This window comes from Rattus rattus, chromosome 12 (assembly GCF_011064425.1).
Source record: "Rattus rattus isolate New Zealand chromosome 12, Rrattus_CSIRO_v1, whole genome shotgun sequence".
Lineage (NCBI taxonomy): Eukaryota > Metazoa > Chordata > Mammalia > Rodentia > Muridae > Rattus > Rattus rattus.
This window is the reverse complement of record NC_046165.1, coordinates 60117453-60132652: the sequence shown is the minus strand read 5'-3', so window position 1 is coordinate 60132652 and position 15200 is coordinate 60117453. Positions and strand designations below refer to the sequence as shown.

The 15200-nt window shown below is 45.6% G+C and overlaps 1 protein-coding gene across 6 annotated transcripts in view; it reads right to left on the bottom strand.

The window, feature by feature from the left end:
• Msra (methionine sulfoxide reductase A) overlaps nucleotides 1-15200 on the bottom strand; it is a 322939-nt gene that overhangs the window by 159623 nt on the left and 148116 nt on the right. For all 6 annotated transcript variants that reach the window (XR_004389611.1, XM_032917517.1, XM_032917521.1 and 3 more), the window contains one exon: nucleotides 10825-10944. Coding sequence is in view for 5 of the 6 variants with exons in the window: in XM_032917517.1 (XP_032773408.1) it covers nucleotides 10825-10944 (120 nt within the window). In the remaining variant the exon portion in view is untranslated. The remainder of the gene's footprint in view (nucleotides 1-10824; nucleotides 10945-15200) is intronic.

The window sequence follows — 15200 nt, the reverse complement described above, 5'->3', positions numbered from 1 at the left end:
TAAGTCTACTGGCCTGTTGACCTCTGACCTGTGCCCTAGCAAGGATTTAAGTTGTTCAAAGAAAGAGGTGGGTCAACTAACCAAACCAGCCAAAATGGTCAAAATCTCAAGGTCACAGGAGGAATGCACAATTGGTGTCTCTGTGCAATGGGTCCTGTGAGGAAGGAGTCATCAACCTCCTTCATCACCTAAGGACAGCAGCAGCCTGGCACCTCCCACATGGGGTGTGCCCGCCTTCAGTTCTTTGAAATTATAGAAACCTCCTCCTCTCTGACATCCATGCTGGATTCAAGCATTCTAGCAAAACTAAATATTTCTAGTAAACTGTGTAGGGAGAGTGGGTCAGTTTTGTTTCAGTTGTGGGGACCTTAGGCATGGTGGGACACTATCTCTGACATGACTTTGTCAGAGTCCATGGAAGAAGGAGATGGGAAGGACAAGAACATGGACAATGCAGAATAGAGGGAAGGTGGGACTCACTTGGTGTGGTGGCTTCGTAGGGCACCAAGCTGAAGCCTCTGTGAGGGAGACTCTTCCAGCTCAGGTGTTCAGGCTGAGCTGGCAGGAGGCAGCCGGGAAAGGGTGGGGTTGAAGAGATGGTACAAGGAGGGCACTCCCCTGCAAGCTCTTCAGTCAGGCTCTCAGCTCTACTTCCAGCTGCAGCAGCCAGCAGGAGAACCTCCCCCTTGTCAGGAGCACTGTCCATGCATGGGAAGCCCAGAACATCTGGACCCATAGGGTCACCAGCGGTTTCTGTTTCCCAGGCTCAAGAAGAGGAAGGACGGTAAGCATAGTATACTTGGGGGAGGGGGAGTGCAATAAGATGCGTGGGGGAGAAGAGAATAGCAATGAGGGTGAGTAGATGATGGGGTGGGGAAAGGGAAGGGAGAGGAGGGAGGGAGAGAGAGTACCTGTGAGCCCTCATTCACATAACTTTCTGTACTATGCTGTAATGAGGGTCCTGCTTTGAAATGTTTCTCTCTTGCTCTTCCTAATTTACAAATTGAATTTCACCACCTATATATATGCCCAAGGAAAGCATGGCTCATGTGAATGAAAGGCCTGAAAAGAGGCTATGTCTGACTGCAAAAAACTCCTGGAAGGAGCATCTGTGTCTGCAGAGACTGATGGGAATGTCAGTACTGGGGAGAGATTGGGATTTGTGTAGGTTTGAAGGCTAATTACTTTATCTTGGGCTGGTTTTAGCCTTGTGTAACAGCCGACTCTGTCTCTGAACTAACACCTCATGATAATAAATAAAAATCTCGTAGAAGCTATTAACTTAGCAGTGCACAAGCTTCCACCAATCCAAGAGTTAAAAATGTCATCAGATAATATCTTGGGCCTATAAGATAGCTCTCCCATCTTCCTGTACCTGCCTCTCTGATGTGCCAACCAATGCATTTTAAAATTGCCTTGATTTATGACTGTCTTTGTTCTGTAAAACTACAAAGCACCCTGTAAAACTGCTTCCACAGAAAACCATGGGATTTGGGGTAACATAAATCTGTGTTTCTGGGCCATGTTTGCTCACAATGGCTCCAGAATAAACTCTTATTCTCCTTAAGATGAGAACTGTGGTTTGTATGACAACATGGCCGAAGGTTTCAGTATTGCCTGCAGCTCCCAGCATCCATGGGCGCCTTGGTATGTATCCCACACAGAAAGGGAGAACACCTACCATACATTGTAGGTTGAGGGGAATCCATCCTAACAGAAAGGTGGGCAAGGACTAACTAACAAAAATAACACTGCCTTAAGCTCTTAACTCGGCGAACATGAAAGACCCCTCCATTCTAGAACCTTGCCTAACAGGACGGAATAAAGCATTTAAAAATCCTCTCAGGCCTCAGCAAGGCTGTGATCTGGGAAGCCAAGTGAGCATCAAGCCCTCTCCACCAATCTCACTGTTAAATCACTCACTGTCGCTCAGCCTCCGTTTTCTCAAACTAAGAAAACAAGGAGTACCCATGGACTCCAGTCATTTTAAATAGCCATTTTAAATGCTGGAATATCCAGTAGGACTCCAACAAGAGTCAAACTGTCCATTTAGGGGACACACTTCACTGTGGGTGGAGACCCCACAGCAGCTTTCTGGAGCCTGATGCTGTGGTCACCCACTTGGAAAACCGCAGGACTAGTTGCTGGTTAAGGCCCCTTCCAGGCCTGAAATGTTGTGATGGACCACAACCTGTGCCCAAGATGATGGACAGCCCAGAGAGATGCCACTTGTCAAGAAGAAGCCACGTTTATTGTTAGGGGTAACTAGGTTTAGAACAAACCTCTACCTATGCTCCAGTCACCTGGGCAATGGGGCTGTGTCCTGAATAGCTGGTGCACAAGGTTAGAGGTCCTGAGGGTTACAAGCGACAGGTGAGACTCCCTAGCCTCTGAGCTTTCTTTCTCCTTGTTTGTTTGAAAGAGAAAAGCATTTTCATTCTGTCTGTGACAAGTTCAGGGCCCAATTTTATGTCTCAAATAAGGGGCACAAAAAGCCATCAAATTGCTTGTTGCAAGGAGTGAACACCAGGATTCTTGCATGTGGGGAGATGTGTCAATAACTTGGTAATTTTCCTTGACTGGCATTGACAACGTTACAATGAGGCTGACTATGCACTGAGAGAGTGAATGCAGTCTGAGAGGGATTGAGGGGGAGTTTTCCATTACTTGAGGAGCTGTGCTCAAGCCCCTCCTGCCTTTGAAGAATGGAGCCATTAACTCATGGCAGAACTGCAGCCTCGCATCTCCACCCAAACACTGCAGAAATTACCTTGGACTGAAAAGACACAGAGTGCTTTACAGGCATGGAGAAAGGCTGGTTTAATGCCCAGCTGGAGCTCTGAAGCTTCAGGAAATGCTAGCAGGTACTTGGGGAGGGAGTGCAGAAGATCCACAAGAGCCCAGAAGAGGTGAGAGGAATGACAGGTGCAGGAGGCAGGCTGAATGCAAAGGCAGAGGCTGACTGGGCCTGCCAAGCCACTCACTGTGACCTGAACCTACACCCATCCAGTGTTCTTATATCCAAGGAGCACAGCATTAGACAGCCTAAGTCCCAGAATTTCTAAGACACATCTGATTTGAAATATTTTCCTTTTAAAATATTTTTGCATGCATTTATTTAACCTATGCCGGGCATGCACCTCCTCTGGAGGCCAGAGGGCAATGTGTGTGAGTTGGTTTCCTTTCTCCTCCATGTGCATTCCTTGGACTCAGATTGTCAGGCTTGGTGGCAAGCACCTATACCCACTGAGCCATCTCCCAGCCCTGAAATAATTTTATTGTCAGTAAGAGGCAAGGAGCTGGAAAATTGACTCAGTTAGTAAAAGCCCTAACTGCAGGAGGATGAGGACCTGAGCTCAGTCCCAGCAAGCATTTAGGTGCTGAGCACAGCTGACACACCTATCCTGCCAGCACCTGGGGGCAGAGGCAATCGTGGACTGGAGTTTGCTGGTGTAGCACTTTCAATGAGCTCTAGATTCAGTGATGGCCCCTGACTCAAGGAAATGAGGCAGAAAAGGATAGAACGGGACACTCGATGTCCTCACGCACACACCCAGGGAAACGACATCACGCATACTCTTGTGAATACAGCTCATGAGCATTGATAAAATCAAATTAAACTTTAAAAAAATTTAACCACAACTATGCCATAGCCTCCCTAATGCTTTTCAAGAGGGGAAACTGAGGCTGGGGGGTTGCCTCGGAGACAAACAGCACTGAGAGATTAGAGAAAGACTGCCACTCTTAGCTGCTCTCAGACCAGCTCCCACTGGGCACCCCTGTGGGACAGTCTGGCTGTTCCTCAGGCTGTTCTGGTGGCCATATGAGTCCCGAGGGGGGAAAGTGGCCTGCCCCCTTTCTTGTTTTTGGCTCTGATGCCACTTGGCTGAGTCGACTTCAAAAGGCTTTTGAATAGAATGATAAACACTGCATTGTTATGAACATCTGTAAGCAAAATACGAGAAGACCTCCCTCAGTGAATGCACAGCCCAGGCGCCTTCACCAGCAACGCCGGGTTCCTACATTTGGCTAATGTGCCGAAATTAACCCGAAGTGCTTACCCATTGCAGAATGCCTTTTCATATTTTCATCTGCATGGTTGTTATTACAAAGTGTAAGAATAATTCTCTACCAGGGCATTGAGGACTCTGAATAGCTCAATTAGAATCAATGGAGAGAGACAACAGCACGCCAGCTAATCAGCAGGTTTGCATAACAATCCTTCGAGAGAGTGTATGCAGAATGCATGGAGTGTGTGTGTGTGTGTGTGTGTGTGTGTGTGTGTGTGTGTGTGTGTGTGTGTGTGTGTGTTGTATGGGGGCACGTGTGCATAAAGAGAAAAGCAGAGCCACTCCAACCCCTTAAAACAAGCATAAAAAGAACAAGGTTTCATTAACTATAGGAAAGTTCTAGAAGACAGAGACTGGAGTTATCTTCACATTGTGTGTTATCGGTATCCAGTGTCATGTTTTTGCATGTAAGCCATCATAGTAACTAATATATTTCTATCTATCTATCTATCTATCTATCTATCTATCTATCTATCTATCTATCTACTTTTATGAGATGCTTCCTTGGAAGCCACATGCCTCACAGCTACATCACTCCAGTTTCGGTTAGCAGAAAAAAATCCTTGCAAATGATTTTAGGAAAATTCCTGCAGTGCAAGCAAGTCTTGGGGGTGGGGGTGGAAATGGTGGCTCTGCAAGGTCTGTGGGCCATGAGCAAGGCCATCCCACATCTGAGGAGACACCATGTGCATGGTGTAAGACTTGGGAGTGTGGCTGTAAGAGGGGTCAAAGGTCAGGCCTGAAATACCTGGTCTATCCAAGCTAGGGGAGCGGTATGCCTGTGATCCAAGAATTCGGGAAGCTGAGACAGGAGGACTACAAGGGCCAAGCCAACCTGAGTTCCATGGTTGGACCACTGCAAAATGAAACCGCATAAACACCAGAGCGTTTCTTCTCCCAGTTCTCCTGGAATAAGGGACATGCTAGCCTGTGCTACCGATTCAGCATTCAACAAGTCTGAGCAACGAAAGTTTGGGCACATGTCCCAGTATTTTAAAACAGGTCTTTGAGATGGTAAATAAAGAAATTCCATCACAATGAAATGTGGTCTCTCCGTGAAGGATGAAGGCTCTCTGGGGAAATGCAAGATGACAGTCATAGCCATTGGTGGGGCGGTGGAACCCTCCCTTCTGCCTCTCAGCTTTGAAGACCTGAACTCCATTACCATTCATCAGTCAGCTTAACCCAACCAGCAGAGAAGACCTCTACAGACTAAACTCACCCTGGACTGAGAAACACATCAAGTGGTGTTTGATGCATTTGAAATGAGAATTACTCTGTCTGCCTAACTGACGTGGTCTCATTGTGTCTTCTGCCTGGAAGTGATTTCCACAGAAGGGCAAAAGACAAGGTTCTACAGCAAGTGGGTCAGAAGAAGAAACTGGAGGAAACTTGAGAATGGCATGGTGTGAGAGGCTTTGTGTCTGCTCAGTGCTCTAGAGGTACCAACAAAACCTTCCCCTAGTGACTGCAGGCTCAGCAAGCTCTTGCTGGGTCCTCCTGGGCTTCTCTTTACATAGTCAAGACTGGCCAGCTGTTGGTCCGTGTCCAGTAAGTCTGAAGCTGGTCTTCCCCCACCCAAGTGATGGCTGGTCCAGTACCTCAACACGGGCATCATTTTCTTCCTTTCCCAAGGGACTGCACTAGTTAAAATACGTAAAGAAACATCGGTACCCTGTAACTTGTACAGCATAAGGCTCAGGTTCATGCGGGATGAGGTAGCCTGGCATGCACCAGACCGGTCACTGAGCCCACTCCTGACGGTCATCCCTACTTATGGTGGCTTGAATGATAAGGCCCCCACCCCATAGGCTCATATAGTCGAATACCTGTTCCCAGTTACTGAAATTGTTTGGAAAAGATTAGGAAGGTGTGGCTATGTTGGAGGAGGTGTGTCACTGGGGACAAGCTTTGAAGTTTCAAAAGACTCCTGCCATTCCCAAGGTGCCTCACTGTTTCCCACTTGCAGACCAAGATGTGAGCTCTTGGCTGTTCATGCTGCCATGCCTTTGTTCTACCATGATGGACTCTAATCTTCTGAAACCATGAGCCCAATTAAATACTAAGTCACCTTGGCCATGGTGTTTTGTCACAATAATAGAAAGGGAGCAGAGACATTGCCCTTGTGTCCCTGTGGAGTTTCCTCCTTCCTCAGCTATTGTCTCCTCTGTGTGCCCTATCAGGATTCTGTCTTGTATTTCAGCTGCCTGCCATCTGGGAGCACTGGGGGCTTCAGAAGAGGCTAGATAAGTGACCCTGTGTTGTCCACATATCCTTTTCTGTCAAAATTCTCTAACTGGTTCCTTCCTACTATCTCCCTAAGTGGATGTTGTGTTCTCCTCCCTGCTATTTCTAGGGATTTGAGGGTTCTATCACTCCTAGGCAAGGATACCTTTTACTCGGTCTAACTTTTATAATCAGAACAAAAAATTCCAGACACCCCTGCCCCAATCACCTTTCCTTTTGTGTCTGGGCAGAACCCAACATCATCTCTTTGTAGTCAGGCATCGGTTTTCATAACAACCACGCCTTTTGTGTGTCCTAAGTTGGCAGTCCTGTTAAGGTGGAATGGACAGCTCTGTACCCTCCCATCACCACCCAAGCCCTCGAATCCCATTTTTACCCACTGCTGCAGCCTGATGCAAGCTGTCTGCATGGACTGAATCATGCAGGAATTGGACTTTTTTCACTTTCAAATTCAAACATCTGTAGGACAAAGCAAATCCTTCTTTACTTCCCACACAGGAGTCATTTAGAACATCACAATGTATTTTAAAGTTCAGCCAATGAATAGATGTGAAAGAAGGATATGTGAATGGCTGAATGGAGGACAACCAAGCTATAGTAACAACTGGGAGACTTACACCAAGGTCAATGGCATAAACTATAAGTGGAGAGCAACTAAGGGAGAAGGTAAGTCACATGAACTCTCTGAGCCTCAACAATGCCTCTGTAAAGGACAGAGACTGGGATGCCATGTGGGGCTCGCATGAGGGAAAAAAAAAAACAAAGTCTTAAGAAATCCTTATTATGGTGCTTAGCACACAGTAGAAATTCACATGACAATTACATTGTCAGTGAGGCAGAGGGGAACAGAAAGGAGCTCATGGTGACATAAACAAGTGATTTTGTCTACAAAGTGCCCTTTGTAGAGTGAGGGTAACAGTATGGAAATCGGGTATTTAGGAGATTTCTTTATTAATTTGTGCATGTGTGCATGAGCATGTGCATGCTTGTGTCTGTGCATGTGCGTGTGTGCCTGTGCATGGATGTACTGGCTTGTTTTGTGTGTCAACTTGACACAAAATGGAGTTATCACAGAGAAAGGAGCCTCCCTTGAGGAAACGCCTGCATGAGAAGAGCTGTAAGGCATTTTCTCAATTAGTGATCAATGTGGGAGGGCCCAGCCCATTGTGGGTGGTGCCATCCCTGGGCTGGTGGTCTTCGGTTCTATAAGAAAGCAAGCTGAGCAAGCCAGGGGAAGCAAGCCAGTAAGTAAGCAAGCCATGACCTCTGCATCAGCTCCTGCTTCCTGACCCGATTGAGTCCCTGTCCTGACTTCCTTTGGTGATGAACAGCAATGTGAAAATGTAAGCTGAATAAACCCTTTCCTCCCCAACATGATGTTTTGTGCAGGAATACAAACCCTGACTAAGACAGTGGGTAAATGTGGGCATACCATGGTGTGCATATAGAGGTCAGGGAACAAGCTTGAGGTACTAGTTCTCACCTTTTTACCTTGTTTGAGACAGAAATCTCTTCACTGCTTCCAAGCCCAGTTAGTTGGACCACTAGCCTCCATGGATTCCCTTGCCTCTGCCCCCCCATTTCAGGTAAGGGATGCTGGAATGCTTTTACATGTGTTTTGAAGATTCAAACTCAAGTCATCTAGCTGTGAGCAAGCAACTTCACCCAGTGGCCCATCTCCCTAGCCCTTGTGGGTTCTCTTAGCAACCTTTTCCTCCTAAGTCATTATTCCATGTTTAGAACTACATCTATTCATTTCCATTCCTGAGGCCCGAGAGAGTAGACCTGGGAGATCTCCAGGGCACACTGGCATCTCTAAGGATAGCTCTACAAACGCATCTTTAATTTTGAAACAAGCAAAAATATATGTGGACTGACCACTGAAGAATGTATTTCATGCCCCACACTCCTAATGCTGGACGATTCGATTCTTCCTATGAGTGAGAAAAGCGAGAACTAAAGTTCTTATAGCACCTCCATTGCTGCAGTGACATGCAAAAGGAAAATTCAGACTTTTACCAACAAATCAGCATGGCTGTTTTTTCAATAAGGTCTCTCCCTACTCCCTCATGAGCCCATGAGCCCCAGTGATCTTCCAGAACTAATGCCCTCAAACCTCTTGCTTTTTCCCCTCCGTTTTTAACGTTTTTCTTTGTTTAAAATGGTATCTCACTACGAGGTCCAAGCTGCTTAGACATATATAGCCCAAGCTGGCCTTCTACTCACGATCTGTCTGCCTTAGCTTGCCAAGCGCTGGAATTACGGGCATGCCTGGCCCTCAAGCTTTTATCTTGATATAAGTAGTCACTTATTTAGAATGTCGTTTTATTTTTTATTTTTTCTGTGTAAGGTTGGGTATTGAACCGACACCAGGCAAGCCACTGAAATGTATCCCTTCTTTTTTCCTTTTAGACAAGATCTTGCTAAGTTGCCTAAGCTGGCCTTGAATTCATCTATAGGCAGGCCCTGAATTTGTAGTTCTCCTCCCTTAGCCTTCTTAATGGGTAGAAGTACAGTGCTGTAGCACCAGGCCCAACTATATTTTTAAATATTACTTAAACCACAGGTCTCCAGAATCCTTACAAAGTAAGACCTTTTAGGGTGGTGATATCCTTTTTTTGGCCCTGTTGGCTGATTTCAGGGTCTAACACATACCAGGTAGGTGCTCTACCACTGAGCTACATCCTCCAGTCTCTTTTTTCTTTCCTTCTTAAAAAAATATTTATTTTGTTACTTTTAATTGTATGTATGCATATCTGTCTCTATGTGGCCTGTGTACTTGAGTGCTCAGAGGTTCCTGGAAGGAGGATCATCACTGATTCCCACTGTGTTTTGCTTTGTGGTGATTACAAGTCTCATCAACATCCCAGAGACACTGGGAGAAAGGATACCAACCTGCTCCCAGGTGGAAAAAGAAACAAGATCCGGTGCAAACATAGGCTTTACTGCAATAGTACCAAGAATAATGGATGGGGGCGGACATGATGGCACACACCTTTCATTCAACACTTGGGAGTCAGAGGCAAGTGGATCTCAGTAAGTTGGAAGGCAGCCTGCTCTACATGGTGAGTTCTAGGATAGCCCAAAAAGCTACCATACAATGTTAGGCATCAGGAAAGCAAGGGAACTTGTTGAATGCCAGAAACCAACCCCTGCAGGAACTGGCACTGGCTGGAACCTGCATGGGGATCTTCCTGTGTTCTTCCTCAGCAGCATTCAGCACTTCCTTCTCTGCAAAGGGCTGGGCAGGAAGTGCTTCCTGCTTTGCAGTCCACACAGCACCTGCTGAGCCACACGCCCTTGCTGTTGGGGTACGAACATGTCCATTGGCAATGAGCACTGCTATTTGATGCCCTGACATCTGGAATCAAGCAAAACACAAGCTGCTGGGTGGTCTGTGAGGGACTTTCTTGGTCAAATTGTTTGAAGCAGTAAAGCCCACCTCATCTAGACAGCACCTTCTGGCGGCAGCCCAGATATAAGGAAAAAGAAGCAACTTTGCTTGGGATTCCAGCATAGTCTGAAGATCAGCAGTTCTCCAGGAATCCTCGAGGTCTTCAACACCAGATTGGGACTGTGATTGAGACACCAGCCTCATACCAGACTCTCCACCTCTCCACTGTAAGACAGCCATCGTTGGGCTACCCTCATTGTATAAGACAGTCTAATAATTCCCTTTTAAGATATATATTCTTTCTGTCAGTCCTGTTCCTTTTGAGAACCTGACCAATACTAATACGAATGTGCTTTAGAAAACTTTTATTTATAGACAGGCAGGGAGTGGTAATTGACAGATCCCTGTATCACAGCATGGCTTCTCATGATTTCCCCCAGAGTATATCTACTGCGTGAGGCATCTGAGGCACATGGAGACCACTATAACAAACAGTCTTGATTTCTTCGTACCTCCCTGGATCCCTGTACTGGGGTCAGAAGCACTGTCTAGGCTAGACTGTGTGGCCCAGTATAGTCGGTGGGGCAATAGCAAATGAATACATGGAGAACAGGGCTCATCCTTTTGCTGTTTCCAGGTCTTAACACACGCCAGCACTTGCATTAGCTCACACCCATCTAAGGCATCCTCATTTCTCAGTGAGTGCTGACCAGCAGCCAGCACTGACTGCCACAGGAGGTCATTTAAGAACAGCTGGTCCTTGAACTTCCCACCAGGTGACATGGTCCCATGAGTGTCACCAGGAGAGCCTCGAAGATCTGCCAAGCTGAGCCCAGCCAAGCTTGCTAAGCTAAATGCACAATTACTCCAATCAACCAAGTCTTATGTGATTTTTTTTCCACAGCAAAAGAATAAAATGCATTCCATGGGGGAAGTTCATCATCCTCTACAGATACAACATGAGAAGCAAAGAAGTATATTTATAGGAATGCTTAGGAAGAAAACAGACAAAGTACATATTCTTCAATATATATACTTTCCATTTCAAAGATCTTGTCACCACTGGTAGGGATGACCCCCTTGTTCTTCCAGTGACTGAATCCCCGTCCCTACCTGAGCAGACCTCTTTGTAGGTAGGATTGCGTGTGTAGCCTCCTGCGAAACCCACTTGGGTTGAATACACTCCTTTCAAGAGCCAGAACTTGCGCTCAGCTCCCCAGAAACAGCCCATTCCTGCAGAGAACAAAACACAGATAAATCATGTATCCAAATTAAGTTGGTCACTGTGTGTCACCACAGCCGTTAGCTGAGCGAAGAAGCTGTTCCTGTTATCTGATGATCAAAACGGCTCAAGACTTTGTCTTATAAAGCAAGGTTTTGGCGCTGAACAACAGTTTAGTGCCAGCAAGATGGCTCATCAGGTAAAAGGCTTGCTGTGGAAACCTGCTGGCTGGAATTTCAACCCCAGAGCCACAAAAGCTAGATGCAGTGACTCACATCTGTAATCCAGCACTCTTGTGGCAAAATGGTGGTGGAGTGAGGAACCAGGAAATAACAAGAGGCTTCAACAGGTAGAAGAAGAGAATCGGTTCCTAGGAAGTTGTCATTCTATGCCCATACGTAAACATACACACATGTGCACAATAATAAACAGACATTTAAAATTTTCCTAAAATAATTTAAAGATATTTCCATAGAACATTCGTTTATTCTCCTCTATAAAAACATGGAAAGCCTCACAGTAGCAAAAATACACATTTCCCAGCCACATAGTACATAGTAAAAGGATAACTGTTTTAAGGATCTCTACACATTTACTTCATAAGTTCATAGAAATGTACATAACCATCAGCTTCAGGGTCACTGTAACAGCGGCATACAAGGCTGTGTGGGCTGAAATGGGAAAACACGCAAGATCAATAAAGACTGAGGCAGTTATTGCCAATTAACAATTTCACAGATGTGTCCAGTTTAATAAAACGAAGTCGCAATAAATTTGCAAGTGACGAAGCAAGGCTCGCCGAAAGTAAAGTCTTCTGAGTTCTGTTACTGAGCATGAGTAGGGGGTCTGGGGTGGGGGTGAGGCAGCCAGGAAATCACAAGCAGTCGGCAAAGCCACAATCACCTCACTTACACCAGTCACTAGATCCCTTTGTCATCTGATAAAAACTACGTCTGCCCCTCCAAACCACGCATGTGCACGCCATAATGGCTGCAGCGAACGCAGGGCTGCGTCCCTCCACTGGAAGTTCCCTGACTGCTCAGTAGACCTGTTGTTCTCTGACCTACTTCCACACATATGTAAGCAGGGCGACTCCCTCTCTAAAGCTTTATATGCCTTTATTAAGCCATATATAATTTTATTGATTACTTTTCTGTTGCTGTGATAAAACATTATGACCAAAGGCAACTTAAGGAAGAGTCCATTTTGGCTTGTAGTACCAAAGAGTGATGTGTCCGTAATGGTGGGGAGCACATGGCAGCAGGGACAGGGACAGGAAGCTGAGAGATTGTATTTCAACCATACACAAGAAGCCAAAAAGAAGTGGACATGGAAGGAGGCTATAAATCCTTAAAGCCCTCCCCAGGGATAGACCTCCTCCAGCAAGGCTATACCTCAAAAGAGTTCCATAACTTCACAAACAGCACCACGTACTGAGGACCAGGAGTTCAAATACTGAAACCTGTGAGGAACATTTTCTTTATCCAAACCACCACACTGAGTTCTAGGTAAAATGAGAGTGGAGAAACTAGAACATGTCTACACGTAGACATGTAGAACACGGTCTACACCAGCACATGCCTCTGGCTCACACGGTCTACACCAGCACATGCCTCTGGCCACACGGTCTACACCAGCACATGCCTCTGGCCCACACGGTCTACACCAGCACATGCCTCTGGCCCACACGGTCTACACCAGCACATGCCTCTGGCTCACACGGCTCTACACCAGCACATGCCTCTGGCCACACGGTCTACACCAGCACATGCCTCTGGCCCACACGGTCTACACCAGCACATGCCTCTGGTTCACACGGTCTACACCAGCACATGCCTCTGGCCCACACAGTTCTACACTAGCTAGACTTCTGATGGGACTCTAAGGACATATACTTATCGCGTTCTTGACGTTTGTTAATATTGTACTCCTAAAAACCTCAAAGCAACATGGTGACTAAAAAGACAGTGGACAGAAAGCTCTACCATACTCTGAAATGTTCTACTTGCTAAAATGGGAGAAGAAATCTAACAAAAATAGGTTAATAGCTTTCAACAGTGATAGATCAAAATAATAAAACCTGATGCAGTAAAAATTACCATTATGTTGACAGTACAGCATGTATATGATTAGATCATAATTATCTACAGCTAAATTAAAAAGGAAAAACACAATTATGTGCATGCTTTTATTATAACCATAAAGAAATAATCATACCAAACAGACTGGAGAGAAATATACTCAAGTTGTAACCATGGTTTTATCAGAGTGAAATGTGTGAAAGGGACTTTTTTATTTTTCAGAATTTTCTGTCTCCGGGTGTGGTGGCTGACACCTGCAATTCCAGCCCAGGGAAGGCAAGATTTCCTCAAGTTTAAGGTCAGCATGGGCTACAGAGCAAGACCCTATGCTCAAAAACCATTTTTTTCTGTTGTAGATTACTATTCCTTTAAAAATGAAAAGCAAACATTTTTTAAAGTAGAACATGTAAGGACAACATAAGGGTGCATGCTATTTGAGTTGCCCACTGTAATGCCATCTTTCCTGTGCCAAGTGAATTGTTTGCTGGTAGTCAAAATAAAACATGCACTGAGGGCCTTTAAAACTGAGTGCCCCACTTCTGACAAAGGGGTGGCTGGTAAGCTGGTTTTCTTATAGAGTCCAGTCTGAGCAGAGACAACAGGGCATGGCTGGAGAAGAAGCAAAAGGGAGCTGAGCAGTGCCCTGAGGTGCAGGGAGCCGAGGGCCCAACACTTTCAGGGCTCCAGGAGTAAAACAGTGCTGCCCTGCACCATGCCTGAAGGTGACGGTACAAGGGTGCTGTGGACTTCTCATCCTCTGTGACCTTTCACTGTAGGCCCAGTTGGCCCCATGCTTCCCAGGCCACCCATCTGTATGGTGCAGTGGTCCTCCTTTATCTGTGGCTTCACTCTCTTGCCAGCAATCATTTATCTAAAAATATTCAGTAGAAATTTCCAGAAATAATCAGTTCCTGGCTTTTAAATTGTGCCCCACCACTCCTCCATTCTTCCCAGTAAGTACATGAGCCATCTCTTGTCCAGTGTGTCTGAATGTCTATGCTCTCCACCCGTTACTGACATTGTCACCACTGATATCAGATCCACTGTGACAGTACTTCAGTGCAAGCATTGCCACTTGTCTGCCTTAGTCAAGTGCAAGAGTGATAAACACAGGAAATCCAATACACTGACTAGAAGCCATAGAATGTATATATAGTGTCTTGTTGCTTCAGGCAGACATGAAGGGTCTTGAAGCATTTCCCACAAATAAGGGGTTGACTATTTATAACCTTTTAAAACTTAATATGCATCTGGAAATAGGCAAGCTGTGAGGTTCGAATGAGATATCCCCATGCTCTCAGGCATTTGAATACCAGATCCCCAGGAGGCGGAGCGGCTCGGTAAAACTTAGGTGTGATGGTGTTGGAGGATATATATCAAAGATTTCTGAGTTTAAGGACTCATGTTATTCCCAGTTTTCTGTCTTGTGCTTGAGGTTCAAGCAGTGAGCCCTGAGTTGCACTGCCAACATCTAATCCTGTCCCCTGCTGTTCTGCTCCACCATCATGGATTCCAGCCTACTGGAACCTGGACCCATAATCCCCAATAAACTCTTTTATAAGTTGCCTCAGTCATAAAGTTTTACCGTAACAATAGAAGAATGACGAATATAGAAGTTGGTACCAGAAGTGGGATATTGTGGTCAAGCTGTTTCATAGAGAAATACAGAAAACTTTGGGACTTTGGATTAGAAAAGTGGTTGACAATGGTAAGCAGAGCTTAATGGGCCACCCTGGTAGGAGCTTAGAAGACCATAGTTCTGAGAGTCATGAAAGTCCAGCTCAATGGATTTCAAAGGAGAGCAATGATAGCAATTGGGCCAGAGATCATTCTTGTGACATATTGGCAAAGATTATGGAGTCTGGTTTTATCCTAAGAACCTGCCTGAGTAATATACTAATTTCCTTGGTGGAGGAGGTATCAAGACCCTACTAACACATGGTTGTTAGTAATCACTCCTATGCAGATCTACCATGAAAAAGAACAGGTCAGACAATAGATAAAACTTAATTAAGGAAAAGAGCACCAGGAATCTTAATGTTGCAGACAAGACTTGCAGACAGGGGGTGTTAAGAGAGGCCTAATCTGTATTGGAATAAAAGGAGGGGTGTCCTCAAGGCAAGATGTCATCCAGCTCAGCTTCCAACTCTTATAAAGGAAGGGCCTGAAGAATGCTTCTTCTTTTA